This window comes from Saccopteryx bilineata, chromosome 3 (assembly GCF_036850765.1).
Source record: "Saccopteryx bilineata isolate mSacBil1 chromosome 3, mSacBil1_pri_phased_curated, whole genome shotgun sequence".
NCBI classification, from domain to species: Eukaryota; Metazoa; Chordata; class Mammalia; order Chiroptera; family Emballonuridae; genus Saccopteryx; species Saccopteryx bilineata.
In genome coordinates, this window is record NC_089492.1 from 223,575,205 (window position 1) to 223,598,813 (window position 23,609).

General features: G+C 39.4%; 1 protein-coding gene across 1 annotated transcript in view; it reads right to left on the bottom strand.

Moving 5' to 3' along the window:
- ST6GALNAC5 (ST6 N-acetylgalactosaminide alpha-2,6-sialyltransferase 5) overlaps nucleotides 1–22,845 on the bottom strand; it is a 193,194-nt gene extending 170,349 nt beyond the window's left edge. Inside the window, exons 1-2 of the mRNA XM_066268871.1 lie at nucleotides 22,632–22,845; nucleotides 21,597–21,830 (exon numbers count right to left, since the gene is read on the bottom strand). Coding sequence (XP_066124968.1) covers nucleotides 21,597–21,830; nucleotides 22,632–22,646 — 249 coding nt within the window. The 5' untranslated portion in view covers nucleotides 22,647–22,845. The remainder of the gene's footprint in view (nucleotides 1–21,596; nucleotides 21,831–22,631) is intronic.
- Nucleotides 22,846–23,609: the final 764 nt, after the last annotated feature.

Below are 23,609 nucleotides of genomic sequence, written 5' to 3' on the forward strand. Positions count from 1 at the left end.
CTACCACCTGAAAAGTATTTATTGGCATTGTATTTTATTTATTTATGTTAATTTTTAGATGACTGACATTTTTAAAAATTGAGATATAACTGACACATAACATTGTGTAAGTTTAAAGTGTGCAACATGTTGATTTGATACATTTATATATTACAATATGATTGCCACATAATGTTAGCTTGGTAATATAGCTTGAAATCAGGAAGTCTAATGCCTCCGTTTTTTTTCTTTTTCAGAATTGCTTTCATTATTCTGGGTCTTATTTTTCTACATATATGTATTTTAGAATTTTTCTATTTTAGTAATAAATGTTATTAGAATTTTGATAGGAATTGCATTGAATCTTCAGGTGGCTTTGAGAAATATGGAGATTTTAACAATATTAATTCTTTTGATTCATGAACACAGAGTATCTTTCCATTTGTTTGTATCTTCTGAAATTTCTTTTATCAAAATCTTATAGTTTTAATTGAAAAGATCTTTCACTTTCTTGGTTAAATTTATTCATAGGTATTTTATTTGTTTTTGATGCTGTTGTGATGCGAGTGTTTTTCTTATTTTTTTTTAGACATTTCTTTTCTAGTGTACATATAAAAACTGATTTCTAAAGAGCTTGGATTATTGGAACATCACCATCTCCACTCATGAATTATACCGCTCAGGGAAAACATTATGAAACGTAAGGTTCTTTTTCCCCCTTTTGAATATGGTCTCAGTCACCAAATGACACGTGACGATGGGGTGCCCATAAAGTCCATAGGGAAGGTGCACTGGTCACAGCTGGGCACTAAGCTTCCTAGCCTAAAGTTACCCCCTCTGTGTGCTCCAACTCAAATGTCACCTGATATCTTTACCTACACTTGGCTGATTTTTGTCATACCTCCCTCTCCACATAAAACTCCTCAGGATCCAAAACACTATTGCCGCAGGGATGGTGGCCAGGTGGGGGGTGCATACTCTGTGCCCTGGAATGGGACTGCTCAGGTTGACAGGAGGACATTTAAAAAGAGACCTAATTCATGTTGCTCCAAAGTAGATTCAAAGCAATCCTTGAAAAGGTTTATGATGATTCAGTTTTTGTTTTAGCTTCCAGGAAGGTCAAGGTGAAAACTTCGGGCATTTGACAGATTTTAGAAACACAAGTGGTACAAAAAAATGATAGTTTCTCATACAGATGCTTTCTGTAACAGCACTGTCTTAAACCTATTACAAAGGTAAAGAAAAAAAAAGAAAAGCTAACCATCCATGACTTATTTGAAAATGTTTCCACTGTGTGCCATGCCACATTTCAGGGCTAAACAGAACCTGAATGTAACTAGCATTTTCTATTAATGGCTAATAATTTTTTAGTGCTTCCTGTGTACTGAGTATTGCACTAAAGAAGTAACTTTTATTAGTTTATTATCATCTTATTATATCCAACCAATAATCCAATACGGTAGATACTGTTACTCCTTAAATAGTATAGAGGAAACTGAGGCTCAAAAACAATTAAGTGAATTGTCCCAAATCACAGTCAATGAATGGCAGATCTAGGATTGAAATCTAGTCTCTCTTGTTTTCAAAGGTGGTGCCCTTGAGCATTATGCTATAGTTTTCCTTTTCAAGTGCTCTGCCTTCCACATACCCCTTTATGTCTCAGTGTGCCATTGCCTCATTTCATCATTCATTGCTATGAAGGATGAAATCCAAGTCAGTCCATCCATCTGTCTGTTTGTCCTTCCTTCCCTTACTCCCTACTTTCCTTCTTTATTAACAAAATGTTTTTTAATTTTTTTTGTTTAGACATTAAATTTAATGGGGTGACAATGACATTGGTCCATAGGAACACTTAGGTTTGGTATATCTCCATAGCATGTGAACTATTCACTGTCACCCAAAGTCAAAATATTTTCTGTCACCATATACTTGTCCTGCTCCATTCACCTCAGCCCAACACCCCTCTCTCTGGTAACTACTTCCATTTTTGTCTATGTTCATGAGTTTTAGTTGTATATCCAACCTATTTACTAAGCACTTTATACCAAGCTACTGTGTGCTGGATCTCCAAATCTCTCACACAGTCCTTCAGGGAAGTATCTACATTTTTTTCATTGTGTTATTTTCTGTGCTTTCCAAGACTATAGGTGTGAATTATAGAGTAAATATGTAAATGATATTTAGAAAAAACTCTGGTCTCTGGTACCCTCACATGCTTAGGGCTATGGCTATGAATCTGGACATTTTAGCAAATGATACTTTCTGGTGAGAATAAACAAGTTTAGTGGATGATGAACACATCAATTCATTTTGAGGAAGAGATTCTGAAGCAGCTAGAGGCACTCACTACTCACTGCATCTTTAACCCTCCTCCCTTTCTTTGCATGACTAGACAGATTGAGTGCAAAGACATAAAGTGAGAGGTTTAATTATGTGTACTTCTGGTTACCATAGGTACTTTATGTTGGCTCATTTGTTTCTTGCTTAAAAGACTCCAGATATAGGAAAGTTGATTTTTTTTCTTCTTTCCTAAATTTCTTCTGAATCAGCTACAAGTGACCCTCCTATTTTTTAAAAGAATATATAATTGTGTGCTGTTGCTTAAGAGTCTTCTCTTTTCTCACCTCAGATAGTCAATGTTTATTTAGGAGGAAGATTAATTTGACTGAAATATTTAAAATATATTCAGATGTTTCTATAATGGAAGGAAAGTTGAGATATTACTTTTGCTCTATTCATAAAGATGAGTATTATCAGAAACCACATTTAACTTCACTGCTTACAAATAACGGTGACTGCCTTCCAGGGTAAATGGAAAATCACTGTGACTAAAGAAAACAAAATTCCTAATCGTGGCATTTACTATTTAAGATCTATCTATGGTTTTGCTGCTTCTTGAAAAATGCAATATTTTTAAACAACAGCAAGAGACAAAGAAGCCCTAAATAACAACAGCAGCAATAAAAGAGGCACAATCTTTTTCTCTGTCCATAGTAACAGTCCCACGGGAGTACTTTTATTCCAGACTGTCATGTAAGAGTTGTGAAATCAAGCTTCCTACAAGTGTGAGCTCCAAGAGACCTGAAAAATTTTACAGCCTTTTAACTACTTACTCAATAGTGTACAAAGCAGACCTATTCCTAGTCTATATAAACCAAACAATTTCTCAGCTGCACAGGCATCGTCATAGGACTTTTGGAAATAAAAAAGATCATAAGATTCTCTTTTGTAACAATATATAATCATTGTTCATTCCAGTCTTAAGCACATGAGAATATGTGATGGCTGGTATGACTAGTGGCTGTATATATAACATAATTGATGGAATAGACTTAAGAATTCACAAATAAACCTTTATATTTATTTATAACAGGGCTGCCAGGGCAACTGAATAGAGAACAAATAATCTTTTTAAGAAATGTTACTGCGATAACTAGATATCCACATGCTAAGAGATGAAGTTAAACCTCTATATACACAAGTAATTCAAATTGGACCACAAACCTAAAAAGTAAAACTAGAAAACTCTTAGGTGAAACATAGCAGCAAATCTTCATGATCTTTGATTAGACAATATTTTCTTAACTATGACACCAAAACCACAAATAATAATAATGAAAAGTTGACAAGTTAGCATCAAAATGAAAAAGTATCCATTAGTAGGCCGATGCATGCAAAAATCATACTACTTCACAACCACTAGGGTGACTAGAATAAAAAAAGGATGGCATGTGTTGTGTTGTCAGGATATGGATAAGTCCGGACCCGCATACATCACTGGTTAAAAAACCATCTGGCAGTTTCTCAAAAAGTTAAGTTCTGATTACCATATGACCAAGCAATTCCACTCCTAGGTATATACCCCCAAAAGATGAAAACATGTATTCACACAAAAACTTGTACTCAAACGTTCACTATTTACTATTTTAACACCCCAAACTTGAAAAAACCCAAATTTCAATAAACTAATGAATGGCTAAATAAAATGTAGCAATAGTCAAGGGAATATCACTTGATAAGAAGGAAGTTCTGATACATGAATTATGCTAACTGAAAGAAGCCAGTCAGAAAAGACTAAATAGTGAATGATTTCATTTATATGAAATGTCCAGAATAAGTAATCCATTGAGATGGGAAGTATATTAGTGGTTTCCAGGGACTGGCAGGGAGAGGAGAATGAGGAGTAACTGCTAATGAGTAGGGATTTCTTTTAGGCATGATGAAAATATTCTAAAATTAGATTGTGGTGATGATGGCACAACGCTGTGGGAAAAAAAGCATTATAGCTTGACCAGGCAGTAGCATAGTGGATAGAGCGTCGACCTGGGATGTTGAGGACCCAGGCTTCAAACCCTGGAGTCGCTGGCTTGAGTGTGGGCTCACCAGCTTGAGTGCAGGGTTGCCAGCTTAAGTGTCATAGACATAACCCCATGGTTGCTGACTTGACCCCAAAGGTCGCGGGCTTGAGCCCAAAGGTTGCTGGCTTGAGCCCAATGTCACTGGCTTGAGCAAGGGGTCACTGGCTCAGCTGGAGCCCCCTGGTCAAGGCACATATGAGAAAGCAATCAATGAACAGCTAAGGTGTTGCAGCAAAGAATTGATGCTTCTCAATTCTCTCCCTTCCAGTCTGTCTGTCTCTGTCTGTACCCCCAACTCTAAAAAAAAAGCATTATATACTTTAAAAAGCTGAATTATACATGAGTAAAACTTATTAAAAATCTAATCTGATCAAAAGACATTTATTGAACGTTTCCTTTATTGTCTGCTTTTTCTAAATTCATTGGGAGCTCCAAGTCAGAATTCTGCTGCATCCCCCAGGGCACCCAGATGAGAGTTCAGAAATAAAAATTGTCACACAAATTTTTTTGACAGCTAAGTTGAAAGTATCCAAGAATGTCAGCTAGGCAAATCAGGAAGTCCATTCACTAATTTATTCCTACTGAAACATCCACTAGTGGGCGGGAGGGACTAGGTTGACAAGCACTGTAAAAGTGGGCGGTTTTTATAAAAAGGTTCGCCATCACAGTCCTAGAGCCTTGGATTTCAAAAGCCATGCGCAGAGTCAGGAGGCACAGTGTTGAGACAGAGCAAGCCAGGGAGACTGGGAAAGGCCAATAAACCTCAAGAAAAGAGTAAACCAGAAAAATAAAATCCCTGTAGCACAGGGAAAGTATGAGAAAACTTGTCTATTCTGACTTTGGCTCTGAGTGAAGCGGGTAAAAAAAGATCTTTTGGAGAATTCATAAAAGTTATTTAGATTTGTGGTTTACATTCACACGATTGGCATGTGTGTGGAAGGTCAGGCTTATTTTAGAGTGGTAGTTCTTTGCTGATAGGCCCCCCATAAGTTTGGCAGAAGCATATGCAAACTTTCTTTGGAGACATGCATTTTCAACAGAGATCACTAAAGATTTCTGCAGACATAAACCAGAAGAACATGAAGTCATGATAAACACACACACACACACACACACACACACACACACACACTACACATAAATAAATAAATAAGCTTCCTTGAATAAAATCATAATATTACAATATTTAGCACTTTAACAATTTAAGATACAGGAGTTATCCAATACAGAAATAAAATGTATGTAAGAAAGAAGACACTATAAAAAGAGATTAGAATGACTTAGAGGGGGATCTAGAAACGACTTGTGAAAAAATATGTGGTGAACGAATTAAATAACAGACTTGAAACAGCTGAATAGAGAATTAGTCAACAGAAAAATCAGAATAAAACACCCAGAATGTATCATAGTTAGACAAATAAAATATGATGATAAAATAGAGACAATATATATAAAAAGATAATGGTTTAAAATACCTAAAATGTATTGAAAATGCATCTGCCTGGCTGGTTGGCTCAGTGGTAGAGCATTGGCCTGGTGTGTTTAAGTCCCGGGTTTGATTCCCAGTCAGGGCACACTAGAGAAGTGACCATCTGCTTCTCCACCCCTCTACGTCCCCATTTTCTCTTCCTCTCTCCCCCTCCCACACCTATGGCTCATTCCAAGCCAGTTGGCTCTGGGCACCATGGCCTTGCCTCAGGTGCTAAAACAGTTTGGTTGCTGAGCAACAGAGTAACGGCCCCAGATGGGCAGAGCATCACCCCTTAGTAGGTTTTATGGATGGATCCCAGTTGGGGTGCATGTGGGAGTTTCTCTGCTTCCCCTCCTCTCATTTAATAATAATAATAATAATAATAATAATAATAATAAAAGAGAAAATGCATCTGATGCCAAGTAGCTTAATGTCAACAATGAGATAGAGAAAACACAAAAATTAGGTCTTCAAAATACTAAAAGAGAAAATAATTGGTGATCTGGAATGATATTTTCTTTTAAGAATGTAAGCAAAATAAAGATATTTTCAGGTAAACTGAAATTGTGTTTACCACCAACAAAACTTCATCAGCAGTACCTCTAAAAACTTTATTTCAGAAAGAATGATAATAGGAATCTAAGTTATAAAAAGAAATGATGAACAAAGAAATGAAAGGAATTGGTAATACGCATGTAAATCTATATAAACATCAACTACCTGAAACAACAATAATCCTAATATCTAATCTGTTGGTCTTTAAGGAAAAGAACTAAAATACTTTGATAGAATTAGTGGCCATCTTGACCAGGTTAAAGTGTTCTAAGGTCCTTAAATTATCTGGAAGGATGATAAAAATAGTAATTAACTTAAGACTGGTAAAAATTCAAGAGTGATATTAAAAGAATATAAACCAAGTGCATTCTCCCTCCTATGAGCACGCCTGCACCTTTCCCTTCAGCCCTCCCTCTCCCTCCCCCACAGGCACTACCTCCAGACTCCAGGGTTCTCAGGAGACTTGCAGCCGGGGAGCAGTGGGCAGTGGCAGCTCTTGCATGGCTGAGCCCTGATCCTGTCTCCAGGGCCCCTTTTTCTCCAACCTCCTAGTGGACCAAAGCAGCCCCACTTAGGCTCTCTTATTACCTCTTCTATTTTGGCCCTTCCTTGCCTCACTGTCCCCAGCTTTATTAAACTTCCTTTCAAAATAAGAAACAAACAAATAAATAAATAGAAATCCGGAGTATCAGTTCTAGTCCAGTATAGGTTAAAAATGGAATAAGGGTGACAAAACAAAAACAAAACCCCACAAAAAGTCACCAATCCAGAAATAGGAAAAAGAGAAGAGGGCCAAAAAAAAAAAAATCATAGAATCAGAGACAAATACAAAGCCAATGTTTAAGTAAAAAAAAAAGAGACAACCCTTCAAAACTTCAGTTGGAGCAAAGAAGCACAATAAATGTAAATGAACTAAACTTAACTCTTAAATGGCAATAATTACAAGTTCAGATTAAAAGTTCTAGCTATATGCTGTTCATATAGGACCTATACAGTCTTGTTTGTCCACATTATCAGATGGGAGGGCACGTGATCTGAGCCTACATTTCGGAGTCTTGCCATTCAAATTGTGGTTCCTGGCCCAATAGCAGCAGCACCACAAGGTGCCTGTTAGAAATACAGATTTTCAGACCCCAGGTCAAGCCTGAAGATTCAGGATCTACATTTTAGTAAGATCCTTAAGTGCTTCATTTGCACTAATGCATGAGAAGCACTGCTTCCAGAGCCAGCGAGGCACAAATTGCGTATATTGACGACCGTATGGGCACCTCTGTCATTGGGTCACAGCACTGGCCATTACCGTCAACATCCACTCCTGCGTCTAACACCACACAGGCCCCAGAAAAGGTGCTGCTCCACACTTCTTGCCCTCTAGCCCTGAAACAGGAAGGCACTGTGTTCAAATGCCATAAGATGTGACGATTGTGACACCGCTGAGGTAGAACTGGTCACTGCTTCAGAGCAGGAATGGGGAGAGAGGAGCAGAATGAAAAGAATGGAAACGTCTGGGAAATTAGAACCTATGAAAAGGAACCTCAGGAGAGGGGGAAGCTTAAAATATAAATAGAAAATCTTTGAAGAGGTAGTCTGCTTACATTTAAAAATTAGAGATAATTCAAGTGGGTAGACTTCTATCAAGCATTATTCACATAACATTCTCAAGCAGGATATTATATATTGTTTATTTAATAAAGATTTAATTACTGTTCAAACAATAAAATGACCAAGAACATTATTCCGATCAAATCCATAACCCAATAGGTCAGATGAAACCTTTGAAACTTGAAAATCTTTCCTGAATGAAGACATACCTATTGACAACCTACTGGAATGCATGTAGCCTTCATGCAGGTGTGTGCTCTTGTGTCAGGCTCAGCGAATGTCTGGGGCAGGTCTGGACATACATAAAATGTAAGTACATGGGAAGACTATAACGTACAGGATGGAAAAAGATATAGAAGGCAAAGGCTAGCCAAAGGAAATGTTAATGACTGCTTAACATCAAGAAAAGGGGAACAAAGTGGACAAAATCCTATCACTTTTTAAAAAACATATAAAATGCTCACATTTGAGTTTCTTTTTTAAAAGAATGCTATGCACAATATTGGCAGAAGTAAATCAGAATGATATCATTTCTTACACCAAAGTGGTAGGATTATGGGAACATTTGCTCTCTCTTATTTTTCAAAAACATTTACATTATTCTTAGACAAGGAAATACAATTATTGCAATTAATAGCTTCTCATCTATTTGTTTTTTAACTTTTATTTTTATACAGTTTTATGGAGGTGGGAACACTAAGGGGTGAGGTGGCAGGCTTGGTGTGAGGTGAAGGAGCCAGAGACCCCGGAGCTGCCATGGGAATAGAAAAGGAGGGAGGTACTTGCAGAAATTAATGAGAATGCCAAATGTTCAAAGCAGCCTTGTTTCCAATGGCCAAAAGGCAGAAACAACGCAAGTGCCCACAAAACGATAAATGGATAAACAAAATCCATACGATGGAATATTATTCAGCCATAAAAGAAATACATTTATGATGCATGCTACAACATGGATAAACCTTGAAAACATTACAAAGATAAGTCAGGCATAAAATGACAAATATTGAATGGCTCCACTAATAAGAAATATCAAGAATAGGCACATTCAGAGAGACAGGAAGTAGAATAGAGGGTACTAAGGGCTGGAGGGAGGGGCAGTTGAGGAGCTATTATTTAAATGGCTACTGAGTTTCTGTTTGGGGGGACGAGAAGATAGTGGTGGTGGTTGACAACGCTGCGAATATTGACGCAACAAATCATACACTTACTAATGGGTAAAATTTCAAATTTTATGCGATGTATGTGTCACCACATTAAACACATTTTAAACACTGGATGGGAAGGATTCAGTAATGCTTTAACCTAGAGGATAAAGGAGAGAGCTCGAGCAGCAAAACAAAGGACTGATTAGATAAAGAGCTTTTTGGCAAAGATTGCATGTTTTCTGACTCATTCCTTTACTTGGAAGCAACCAACCAAAATGTGTAAAATATATCCCCTGCCAGTTGGCCGTCATGAGAGAGGCAGGCCCTCATGTCTCTAATGACAGTATTATTCTACCCATGGACTGGAAGAATAATGAGTTCTGAGGTTTTGCCAAAATCAAGAAATAACAGCTAGTACATGTTTGAAAGATGTAAGAAATAGTGTTACTCAGAGATATCATCGAGTACTAGAAGAAAAAAAAAGAGTAAGGAAGAACAGTCATGGAATTCAGTAAGTGAGAGGTTAAAATAAGGTAAAGCAATTAAAATGTTTTATAAAAGTGGAAGATGAACAAGATATGCATAAAAGGTTGCCAATGAAGAAGAAAGTGATCATTATCTGTGCTGTAAATTTTATTTTAAGGAAAAACAGTTATGTCAAAGTCAACCTGTATTGTATGTGGACAAGAAATTAGATCTGTACTATATATGGACAGGGAATTAAGTCACAGAGTGAAATACCAGAAAATAAAGGCAAATACGAGGCAGATGTCTGGAAAGGGACTGTGCAGTGACTGTGAAGATGGGGACCATCCTCTCTGTGTCCTGGAAATCCATATGAGTTTGCCATGGGCGAGGTCCCCAAATAGCTACTGATGGGTTGGAGGACAGTTAGAGAAAAGTGACAAGAAGGATTAAGAGACTAATAGGAATGACTTTTAAAACATACATTCTGGAACATATTCTGTAGCTGAGCAAACGGGTAGGGAATGAAAGGTAGGAATGGAGACATCGCCACAGTTACAAGTGCTGGACGGAGGGTAACAACAGGGAAGGAGAAGTGTCTCCAAGCTAGTGGGGAGATGCCCATATCTTGAGAATTAATATGTGGAGAATTCACCACAATTATCAACACATTTTCTAATTGTTCTAACTCTTATTGTAATATATTTTGGCTTTAAGCTATTAAATAAGATAAGTCCTTTACTAAGATCTAAGGCCCTTCATTAGACCATTGGTCATATCTTATTGGTAAAACAATATACACATGGACACCCATGGACCCAACATATGTGAGTAAAAAAATGAGAGGGAAGTACATTAAAATATTACATACACACATTTGTTAGGTATAAAAAAGTCTATAAGGAACATTAATTTATCAGCAGTAATTATGACTTAGTGGTAGATTTATGAATAATGATTTTTTTTTTACCTTTTGCCATTTTGAGAATCTCAGCATCAAGCATTTATGATTGAACTGGGGTTAACTTTGTTTCCAGAACTAGCACTCTGGCTGTCCACTCCCATCTCTCCTTCTCAATGTGCTATCATGGGGATAATGCAGAGGACGCTTTTCCCAGATAGAGGGCATTCCATGATCTCAAATACGATCTACAAGCATCATCTGCATGAAACACTACTATGTATTGGTAACCACAGGTTGGCAGATGACCCTGGAAGACACATAAAGTCAAGTCTGGCTCTCTTCCAAACTTCAAACTTCTGAAGAGTGAGACACCATTGGGAAGGTCCTTATTCTTGGTCCTGGGTCAAATTGTTATATTACATCTTAATACTTGACTCCTGCAGGGTCATTCAGTTGAGAAAGCCTGTTCTCTATGATAGCTTTCTCTGACTTTTATTTCTCAACTTTCAAATTAAAAATCCATCACATTTCAAACTGAGCCCAAAACCCCACAGAATTGTTAACAAGAGCAAGGAACTTAATTCTTCAAGGGATTAGTGATGGCTAGAACATCAAGGCAAAGCTTCATTTGGGGCACTGGTGGCAGGGAACACGCCCAAATTCCTACAATCCCTTTTCCAGGATCTGAAATATAAGCAGAATGTTATCACTTCCCGCACTTGTTCAAAACTTGAAACAAACAGAATAAAATGAAATGAACCAGCTTTATGACTTGCAGTCTAGAGTGGAAGAAGATACCACTTCAGATCATTTGAGACAGCATGGAAATCCCCAACAGCAGCCTGGCGGGTGTGAAATTGCCAAGTAACCATAAAACCAGAGTTCACTCAGGTATTTGTATATTTGCTCCCAACCAAATGAATGCATTAGGTCAATTACCTTCTGATGCAAGAAAAATACAAACTTCACTTTTCTCAGAAGTTGTTAACTGAAATGATTTAAAAGAATGTTTTTTTAATCCTGAGAGATTAAACGTAGCCTTGTTAAGAAAACAAAAATGAAACTGTAACCAAAATTTTAAAATAAAGTTAAAAAAAAAAAGAATGATAATTGCTCTCTCTACAACTATGTGGAAAACGAAAGGAGAGGAAACTACTCTCCACCCCATACTTCCAACAGCTCTGTACCTGGTAAGATTTGTTATGCAACAAAGTCTCCCTTGACAAGGTTATTCTAGAATCAAGTCTCCCCCAGCGGAACTGTTATATAATGAAGTTTCTTCCAGCACATTCTTTCTACACCCCACTGGCTCTTCCGCAGATGGCGGATTTAGTTCCTGTCCTAGTGAGCATACATTATGGAGTCTCCACAAACAGCTTACTTCAGCCTTAACCACAACACCACTGTTTTTGCTCAAGTCAGCATGTGGTATTAAGATGCACAGTGAAGTTTGAAATTAGACAAAGGTGGGGCACCATAGTGGTTCAAGGCAGTCCTGAACCACTAACCTGCTGTTTAAGAGCTGCATTCAGACTGTCAGTATGAACACATTGGGGTGGGCCAGCACAGAAAGTGGGGTTGGCGGAAACCATAAGTCCCTTTATCCTCTGGCCACCAGCGTCACTTAATGAAGATCACAGCAACAGTCTTCTAACTGGTTCCTCTCCCTCTAACCTAAGACTTTTCTGCTCTGTGCTACACCAAAGCCATGGAGATCCATTGACATACTCATCCGATGCGGGCACTCCTCTCTGATTTACCCTTTAAAGACTTCCCCAAAGCTTTCAGGCTAAGATCTGATCTCTACAGCCTGTAAATATTTCTATCCAGACCTGCACTGTAATTTCATGAGTTTATCTGCCTTTCTCACAGATGTAAGTCATGCAGTCAGGTGTCACACCTTATTCATTGTTGCCTCTTGGGTCCTGACTATATTGGGAAATACATGGTGGTAGACATACAATGGTATTTGATAAATGAGAGAATGAATCTAACCTGCTCACAAAAATTAGAGGATCAGGGAACGTGCAGATACTCCAGTACTTTCAGCTTTTTGTACAGTGCATTTTCACCAATGAAATAAAAGTTGGTTTTGCATCTCATTTGCATAAGCGAACAACTTTCTTTGACTTGTCATTTGCTTTTCTGATGTCATGTTTAATAAAAAAAAATCAAATTCTTTTTCTTTTTATCACTTCATATTCATTTTGAAATATCCCCTAATTTTTGTGAGCAGTATAGTTTAAGTTCCTTTTCTGCAGACAGCTCAGGCCAAGAAGTTGCATGCCTTGCCAAAAGCTGCCAAGTGAAAAGCTTAAGCATGTCCTCTGCCTCCTATGATGCCATACGGTCCTCAGATGTGGGCATTTCTGTATCTCTATACCTGCCCACCTGCTCCAGAAAGGTCAGCACATGCTGCTCTGTATGTAAAGGGAAACCAGGAATTAACTGTATGCCACATATGTGAAGTCCTTTTGTCCCTACTTGTCATTTCTATGATAAGTAAGTCTGTTAGCCAGACTTGTTCAAAGCTGCTGCTATTACATATAATTACAACAGGACTCTGTTCGCCCAACATCTAACAAAGATTTATTGAGTTTGACATGTGTAAGATACAGTGATAGGTTCTAAAAATACCAGGCTGTATAAGTTATGTTCCTGGCTTCAAGAAGGTGCAACTTTCCAGGAGACAAGCATTCAGACAAATAATCACAATATTGTGTCATTAGAGGCATGTATAAAACACAGAGAATATTTCAACTCTTACAAAGGTATAGGAATTGTAATCTCCACTGTGGGAGATGAGGTTGGAGAAGTAGGTCAGACAGACCCTGTCGGGGCTTTGGGAGCCTTCCTGTGGAGTCAAGTTGATGCTCTAGGCAAGGGGAAGCCATTAGAAAGATGCAAAGAACATAAACAGATCTGTAAATTAGAAACTCAAGAATGTAGTTCAGTTGGTGGAGAGGTCCCATATGTGCAATTAATTTCCAGAGTATGATTTCCTATTAGAAAAAAATGTTTTAGCTCTGCATTTCCGTCTGCCAGAGTAGCCTCTGAACCTGTGAGGTTCCCAAGGAACATTAGGGACACCTTCTCAGCCATTCAAAGAGAACAAGATTAAAAAGTTTCCTTTTCACACTGAGCTGACTTTTCAAGGTTATTTTTCCATAGCAGAGGTCACATGATTTCTCATTTGCCCAAAGTGATTCTATCTCAGACTCAGTATCACATCTCAGAATTTGGAGAAGTGGATGATTATTTGTGGAATGGGAGTTCTTCAAACCCTTGGTTAAATGAGTCTCCTCACTTTCTTCCTCACTGTGGAGAAGGTAATTGAGCTGAATAAGTGGTCTGGTCAGGACATTTTTTTGCAAATAATTAAACAGAACACTTCTTTGACTTGGTTTACTTTTTAAAGGCAAAATCCACTCTGATTTGCAAATGGTACCCATTGACATGGGTACTGTACATTTTGTACAGCCTTTAGAGCACCCATTGATAAGTCAGTGGTTGGTGGAAGAAGCTATTTTTAACTATCCAGAGGCATATTCTCATATTCACTTCAGAATAATAAGATGTTTAAATATTTATTTCTTCCTGAAAACTGGACAGGCTTTGGCTCTTCATTTAAATAAATTCTGCTCAAATAATGTTGAGTCGCTGCTTAGAATATATTGGCACTGAATTTTCCATATGGTAATGATATTCACATCAGAGACCCGCATTTTAGCCTTAGCTCTGCCACTAACCCACACTTTGGGCAAATCACATGACCATTCATGAATTCCCTTTGATAAATTTTAAGTTTTCTGTTAGCTCTAAAATTCTGAATATGTTTTAAGAGATCTGATAAGCACCAGAATGTAGAAATGAAATAATTACAGGACTACAAATGTGGCAGGAGAAATAGTTACTTAGGATGTGTAGCTATCCATTCTCAGGAACGACAAGTGGTCAAAAACTCTTAATGCAGGTTTTTTTGTAAGAAATTAAAACCTTTTATGTAGATTTACTCATTTATTCAACAAATTTATTTATGGAGGACCCATTTTATTTCAGGCTGAGATACAATGACCAAAAAGAGAAAAAAATATTCCCCAGCCTCCAAGAGCTGATTGTCAAGTGGGGAAGGCAGACAATTTTAGATAAGAAATAACAATAAACCAGAATAAGTATTATCATGGGACCCTGGCTATGAAGACAAAACATACAGCTCAGCTCTCACGTGGGCTGCAGGTAAGACAAACCTTCCTTGCGGATGTGCTGTCTAAACTGAACATATGTATACCCGTGACTTTTATTTGAGAAACCATAATGAATGGATTATGCAATAAAAACATTTGTCCCAGTTACAGACTGAGTTTAAGACCAAAAGAGCTTGTGAAGAAGAGTTTGAATATGTCTCATAAATGTCCCCACCCCCCCAAGTTTTTATCAGTTTTTGATCATAAGTTTATTGAGTCCCAAGCTAATTCTTCTGTTGAATTGAGTTCACAAGGTATGATTAATAATATTACTATTTAAGATATAATCAATCCTTGTCTTTCTAGCCTTCAGATCCTTCACAGCTGCTCAAAGAGTATATATTGAGTGTATAGGAGGTCTTCAGAATGATTAGTTGGTTAATGGTGGGTTTTAATTTTTCAAAGCCTTTTTTCAACTTTAATCTCTCCTTACCCAGTATTCATAGGAGAGAAACTATCCTGTGCTGCCACTTGACCTTGGGTTACAAAAAGCCCTCTCTGAAACAAACATCAAGATTCCAGGACAGATCTGATTGCAAACCAACACAATTATATTCAAATTCATCATACCATACGTTATGAGATTTGGTTTGGGAAATAAGGTCACCATATATCACAGATATAGTTGAACAGGGCAACTGGGTTAGCTCCCTTAAAAAGTCCAGGACATCCGCCTGACCTGTGGTGGTGCAGTGGATAAAGTGTCAACCTGGAATGCTGAGGTTGCCGGTTCGAAACCCTAGACTTGCCCCGTCACAGCATGTACGACAAGCAATCAATGAGCAGTCTAAAGCAAAGCGACTATGAGTAGATACTTCTCATTCCCCCACCTCTCCTCTCTCTGTAAAATCAATAAATAAAATCTAAAAAAAAAAAAAAAAAAAGGTCCAGGACGCCCTATGCCATTCCAAAGAAAAATAATAAACAAATTGTAAATTTGAATAAAAGCAATCCACTTTGAAGTTACTTTGACATCTAAGTTGTTTACTAATTATTCACTGGATGTCATATACTAAATAATAGATATATACAAGCACATATGTATTGAAAAGGGCTAATAAGTAACAACATTTTAGTTAGAAAGTTTTAAAACTCTTAAGTTAATAATAGTACTGAACTTATTTTATAAAAGAGAAAGATCACAGAAATTGCCTCTTTTTCGTCTCAATGCCTTGATTTATTGTTTCCTGGTTTCATATTATTATTCAGAATTTGCTTTATTATTTAACCTTTCTTGCTTCTGTCTCTTTTTCTCTCCAATTAGATCAAAGGTTCTTTGAGGGCAGGGATTGTGTTCTTTCTCAATAATACTCAATTTTGCAACTCTTAGGCCTTCAATCCATATTTACTAAGGACTGCGACTAGTCCAAAAACCTAGAAACAAATTAGTTATAGAACTACACATTGTAATGATTAAAAATATTTCAAATGATGATTTTCAAACTTCCATGTGCACAAGAATTTTAAAGGAAGCCTGTTAAAATGTAGATTCCTAAATCTCATTCCCAAAGATTCTTATGCTTTAATAATTTCTTCTTTTTTCCTTCCAATTATTAGTATTATTATTATTATACCAAATTAAAGAAAGATGAGACGTGCCAGGGCCTGGGACTGCACTGATATTTCCTGGACAGAAAGGACTTGACACAGCTGAGGCGGCTCTGTCCTTCCTGGCAGCCTTCCCACCCTCACACACACCTTACTTTTTTTCCCTTCAATAAACACTTATTGTGTGCCTACGTACCAAATACTGATCTATGGCCTGAAATTAAACTGGTCTACAAGATGTACAAGCAGCCTGACCTGTGGTGGCGCAGTGGATAAAGCGTCGGCCTGGGACACTGAGGTTGCCGGTTGGAAACCCTGGGCTTGCCTGGTCAAGGCACACATGGGAGTTGATGCTTCCTGCTCCTCCCCTCTTCTCTCTCTTCTGTCTCTCTCATTCTCTCTCTCTCTCTCTCTCTCTCTCTCCTCTCTAAAATTAAAAAATAAAATCTCAAAAAAAAAGATGTACAAATAAATACTTTGCTGTCACAGTGCTTAGTCTCTTGGATAAAGGGCAAACAATAGGCAAGTAAACTTAAGATTATTTCAAATATTAAGAATTATAAGGAAAATAAGACAGGCTGATATAATAGAGAATGACTGTTGAGGAGGGGGCCACAAGAAGATGACATCTGATCTGAGGGGTGAATGGCCAGAAGAAACCAAAACTATACAAAAGATATTGGGTTAGAGCTTTGAAGAAAAAGGAAACAGCAAGTGCTGAGGCTGAACGAGTGTTCACGGATCAGCAAGGAGGCCAGAATGATGAACTTAGGAGGGAGCCAGGTCAGACTCATCCCCCAGGTTTGGTCTTGGCTTTGGCATCAAGTTATTTTGGGATTCCTCCTGCAGGAAGCTGGATAAATACTCCTGGCTCTCATAAAACTAAGGAAGGTGAAGTATTTTAATGTATGTTTTATAAACAATTCTCCCATTAAAAGCAACCACATTATCAGAACTCCTCGCCCATGAAAAAATAGTCCATTTCATGATTCCTTTTGGTTGATGCTTTGTGAAAACAGGTTTTAATTATCATTGGCTGATTATGTTTTGTAACACCTGAGCACTGAAAATTAACTCTTTGAATTTATTTAAGATCCAAATTATTTACAATGCATCGGAGGACTCCAAAACCATAAAATGGAGTTTAATAAGTGGCATGAACTTGTATTTGATAATTTATATGCTTTTCTAAAGGAAGAATTTATAATTTATAATCATGCCATAATTTCAAAGTAGGTTATATGGCATATGCCTTTTTAATCTGGTTTTGAATTATTTTTCAACTCTTGCATTGATTTGTCTTATTCCAACTGGACATTTACCATTTAATATTTATAATACTATTTCTTCTATGAAGTTTGCTTTGCTTGAATAACTGAGGACTTATGGGAGGAACGAAGCAAAAAAGCAAGAAGCATGTTACAGGTATGTATAAAATCCATTCCTGGGGGCTACTACTGAAGCAAGGAGATAGCAGCTCAGCTTCAGACCCCATTGATCACTGCCCTTGCCTAAGCCATCTCAGCAAAGGGCAGTCCAGGTGACAAATGGGCCTTTTGTGATAAGGCTCCTGTCCACTGGAAATAAGAATCAGCTCACAGTTTCATTTCACAGAGTCCACCAGATGGCAAATGACTTTATCTACCCAGTCCAGATCCAGACTGGAAATAGAATGGTGCTGCATGCCCCCTTCCACTCTGCTGGGAGACTGGGAGCTTGCCTTGGAGGGTTGCTTGATTGGGTGTATGCGAGTTTCAGTTTGATTGTATATTATGCTACAGTTCTCAATGCAGACGTTTCGAAAAACTGGCTTCTTCGCTGGTGTCTGGCCAATCAAGTTAGAAATTGATGGCTTTTAAAAACAGGAACCAGGAATGTAATGGCAAAAAACAGATGCAGTCACTGTGATGACAGACATGTAACGAGATAGAAATGAACTGGTGAAACATTTATGGGGAAAGGTGTGGGGGACAGGGGGTGGAAATGGAAAGAAAGGATCCAACAAAAAATGAAATGCCTTCATTAGCACAAGAAACACCAAACACCCTCACTTGGTCCTACTGGAATTACAATTTCAGCTCACATCATCTGTAAAAGAGGAAGTAGGAAATATGACCATGGAAAGTGATATTTTAAGCTTCAACACATATTGCTCATCACTGACTTAACTTGCAGTATGTCTTTCAACAAAGGCACACAGTGATTTAATCTCAACAGTAATTTAGGCTGCAGCCGTACGAGACAAGACTGTCATTGCACACAGGCTGTAATTTGTGAAATTCAGGTGCTTGGGATTAGGACCACCTGTTGAATTTAATCTTGGAGTTGTAATGTTAATAACATCATATAACTGAACACAAACACTACATATTTAGCAGACTTTGAGACTTCTGGCCATGGAGATGTGAATATTTTCCTAAATGGTATCTGTAAGTCTCTCCAGATTCTGTAAATCAACAGCAAATAAAAAGTCTGTTGGAATTCTGATTCAATATGCAGCAGCATATGGCTTGTTGGTCATCACATTCGACACATGTTATAATTTCTCTAAGGCCTGATATGAGAGTGAAAAAAAACCAATCAGAGTATCATCTGATAACATAAGAATAGAAAAATTGCCTACCCTTCCTGGTGTTATTTGAAAACAAAAATCTAGCAATATTCTAACAAATGTCTGCTTAAACAAGATTATAGGATGATCCCAGATAAACCTGATTAAACAGCACCATTTGAAGAGGATGCAAACATTTTACACATGCATCAAGATAGCCATCAGAAATGGACTTCTGCTTAATTTCTAGCCAGCTAAATAGTAACAGTAAAGAGTGCCAATGATTGCATTTTGAGCATAAGTTTATATATAGCTCAGTGGGACAACTGAGATGATGCCTAGAAAGAAAGCATAGCTTTTAAAATTTGTATCTGTTCCTTTGCTTGGGGTAAGGTAAATTTGTTGAAACCTTTGGGTATGGAATTTTGTGAGATGTTGGTTTTCTATGAAATAATTTCATTACTCTTAATTATCTGCAAAGATTTTCCTGGTCATGTTCATAATTCTCTGCTAACAATTCCAAGGACATTCACACATATTTATCACGCACATTACATTTTATAGTTTAATATTTTTTAAATTCATTTTAGAGAGGAGAGAGAGAGAAAGAGAAGAGAGGAAGGAGCAGGAAGCATCAACTCCCATGTGCACCTTGACCAGGCAAGCCTGGGGTTTTGAACTGGCGACCTCAGTGTTCCCAGGTCCACGCTTTACCCACTGCACCACCACAGGTCAGGCTACATTTTATAGTTTATAAAACCCTTTTACTACTGATTATTTCACTTTCTCATATAGAGTTTCAACATTCCTTCTAAAAAAAGAGCTGTTCTTCATTTTAATGAAATAAGGCTCTGATACATTGTAAACGGAATCCAACATGTTCGTGTGAATAAACACTGTTTTAAGAACAAACATGAGGATATCATATTTGGCCTAAGGCTATTGATATTCATAGCTGGTCCAACAGAACAGCACATAGAGGAATATACGAGAATATCTTCGCAAAGGCTCATCAAAGCTTTCTGCAAATGTACCTTTGACACCCCTATTAATCAAAACTCCACCAGTGCTAATAGCCATTTCCACTAAACAATAGCCATGAAAATCCACTAAGTTCAGTGTATTCATCATATACCAGTTACACGTAAACACCACATCCATCCACAGATGTCAGAGGCTGATGTCTAAACTTTCCTGAAGCGCCAGCCTCAATTCCTTGCTTCCTCCCACATGCAGACACAAAGTATGTAACCAACCAACAACTTACAAAACTGAAGCTGTAATTGTAAAACTGATGGCCCTCTACTTGTGGTTTTGAGTCTACCACCAGCCCCTCCCCAAATCACTTCCTAAAAAAATCTCTCCCTATTTTCTGTTTCTCTGAAGTCTTCACAGTGCAAGTTACACGTTTTCAAAGAAACTTTCTTTGATCTTTCAAGGGGGCAATGATCTTTCTCATCTCTGTAGCTGACAGTAACAGTTTATATCTTGCATTTCCTATACATTTATATCTATCAGTGTATGTATGTATCTATCTATTATCTATCTATCTATCTATCTATCTATCTATCTATCATCTATCTATCATCTATCATCTATCTATCCATCCATCCATCCACCCACCCACCCACCCACCCACCGATCCATCCATCCACTTATACTTCATGGTAGCCCCCCCCCCCCAACCACAGGCATTGAAAGTCTCTAAAGGCTGAGTCCTCCCTTAAATTCTTTTGTATCTTCCAAAACTCTTAGCGTTATTTATTGCACAATGAGTCGAAATATTTTGATTGTTACTTTAAAAAAGTTTGATGTTTTCATGCAGGGTAAGAACAATCTTTTCATACAAAAGGATCACCTGCTAAATATTACTTTGGTTCACAACCATAAAAGCTAGTAATATAAAAAGCAGAATAGTTGGGTGGTTTCAAGAAATCCTCTACCTTCACAGAGCAGACACAGAGTGAAATGCTGTTTTAATCAAAATATGTTAGCAGCTTCAAATAATGGGGAATACATTTAAACTATATTAAATTGTCTTTTCAGAACCAGAAAACTTGATTAGGAGTCTCCCAGAGGCTTCACACACCGAAACCAAAGATTCATTATTCCAGGGAAGGAGGCTCAATTAAAAAAAAAAAAATCTTATTATTAGCCTAGCCATGCAGCGGAAGGCAGAGGAAAACAGGCCCTCAATGGTGAGTTTCAAGCCAATGGAAGCTGAGTTTGTGCCTCCAGCCTTCCGCGCCTGCCTGGGCACCGCTCACCAGGGCTGTGGCGATTCTGCCCTCAGCAATCCAAAGCAGAGATCAGAGGGGAATCTTTGAGCCCGAGCAGCGGCGGCGGACCGGCAGCGATTCAGCCGGGTTCGCGGTCGGAGGAACGCTAGCGCTGGTAGTACTCGCTCCATCCCGCTCTCCTCCCACAAGGGCGCGACTCGGCGGCCAAGCCCCAGGTTTCAGGAACCCAGCACCCACCGGTAGCTGCAATTCTAGAGATTAAAGGATACTAGTACCAGGGCCCATTCTTGTTCGGAAATTAGGCTTTGGGGTCCACTCATCCCACCTCTATTCCCTGAAAAACTTTGCATTCTTTTCCAATAGGAATTCATATCAACTAGGAATTATCCCACTTCACCCCAGTGGGTCCACTCCTCGTTCCGCCTTCAGAACGGCACCTACTCACGGCGCCTCCCAGCCCCGAGGAAGAGGGCAGGTTCAGGTGCGCGGGATTCCCTGGCTGGGTGGCGTGTGGGTTGGCGAGTGAGCTGTCACCTTGTGGTCCGCCACGCCAAGGTATCCGTACAGCGATCGCGGTCCCGCGGGGGCCCCGGGGCGTGACGGGGGGCTACTCTCCGCCGACGGCTGCGCGCTGCCGGTCGCCGCTGCCTGCTGCTGCTGCTGCTGCTGTTGCTGGGGTCGGTCCTTCTGGCCGCCGAGGCTGCTGTACACAAGCAACAAGCTGGTGCACATGGTGGTGAGCGCTAAACACACTGCCAGACCATGGCGCTGCGGGCGGGCGGGAGAGAACACAGAGCAGCTGAGAACCGACCCAGGAGGAGCGCGCCGGATGGAACCGCAAGACGGTCAGACTGGAGGGGAGAGATTCTGGAGCGAGAACTGGCCAGGATCCTAACCTCGGCCTCGCGCAGCCGGGGCAGAAGCGCACCAGCTCCGTGCGTACCGCAGGGGATGCTCCGGGTGCGTAGCTGCGCTCGGCCGACGCCACCTCCCAGATCTCTCGGCAGAGGGCAGGTGGTGTGCGGCGCCTGGCTTCTGGAGCGAGAGCGCACCGGCGGTGAGGGCAGGGGTGGGCTCGCACTTTGGGGAGGGGTCCCCTCCGGCCAACTCGCCTGCTAGAATCTCTAGCCCTTGCACCCGCTCCTTTCTGGACCCGTGGGGCTCTATCTCGGCGACCCTTGCAAGTTTGAAATCCGACAAGGAAACCAAGATAAAGTCTACAAAGGTCCTTTTCCCTCGCCCCTCTTAGTTCTTGCCAGGCGGTGGCTTTGGGGCATCCCCCACCCCCCGAGCAATGCGCCTATCCCTGCAGCTCTCCGCTGGCTCCTCGGACTTCCTGCCAAGATCCAAGAGCCGAGGCAACCCTAGTTTCATCCCGGCTCTGGGATTCCTACCCAGGCAGAACCGAGAAATCACAAGGGGACGCGGAGCAGGTGGAAAGTTATCCCTTTGTAACAGGCGACCTCGCGGCGCTGGCTGAGGCGCCCCGGGAGCTCTCCCGAGCACCCCGGGAACGCTGCGCCCAGAGGTCCCCGCTTCTGCCCAGAGGAGTTGCAATAAATGACTCACCATCAGGGGCTTCATTTTGGACACCTCTTTTGTGGGGAATCCTCAGGCACATGCGTCCGGGGCCACTTTTTCTTGGAGGGTTTCCATGATGGGTGATGGGGTGCAGGCGGCTCCGATTTTAGCCCGGCGGCCAGTGGCAGCTAAGTGGGCAGGGGAAACACGAGACCCAGAAAGCGCCGCTGTTGCAAAGATTAGAGACAGAATTAAAACTGAATCGGACCCTCGTATTCTCTCAGTGATCTACACAACTGCCTCCTGCCGCCGCCTGCTGGGTCCTAAAGACCTCTGCATCCCCCCTTTCCCGCCCCCAAATATTCTTTCCAGCCTAGTGGAATTTCTGAGGTGAGAGAGTTAATCGTGCCAGTACACCCACCTCTTGGTTCGAGGGCTTATTTATCTTTTATGAAATCATCAAATAAAAAAATAAAAAAGGAGAACCCAGCTGGATTCTGAGTGTGATTCCCCTTTGAAAATTTGCAAACTAAATTTTGTTTTGTGATTTGGATAAAAACAAGTCATCCACTAAAATGTCAATAGCCCTATTGCTAGCTTTTGCATTTATGTTCATAGGATGGGGATATTTATCACAAAATAATTTTGCCAAAAAATTATTTATTCAGTTTTTTTATTGTAAGCTTTCTCATATTATCTTCTTCCTTAATTTTGCTTTTTAAATCCAGTTATTCTCATGCAGTCTTTGTACCATAATTTCTATCTAAATTATTTAGTTATTTGTTTTAAATATTGCAATTTATGTTGCTCTCAGGTCTCTGAGGTCTTTAGTGTTCATCAAACTGATTTTAAAGTGTAAAATATTCAGCACATCTTATCCACATGATTAACTGGACATGTAGAATCTCCCTAATTTTAATAAAAGATTTCTGGCTCCTAGAGATAGAACTGCTTATTGCTTATTTTATAAGACTCTTAAGGTCCTTGGCACTCTGCTTGTGTTAGTCTATTGCATGTAGAGTATAC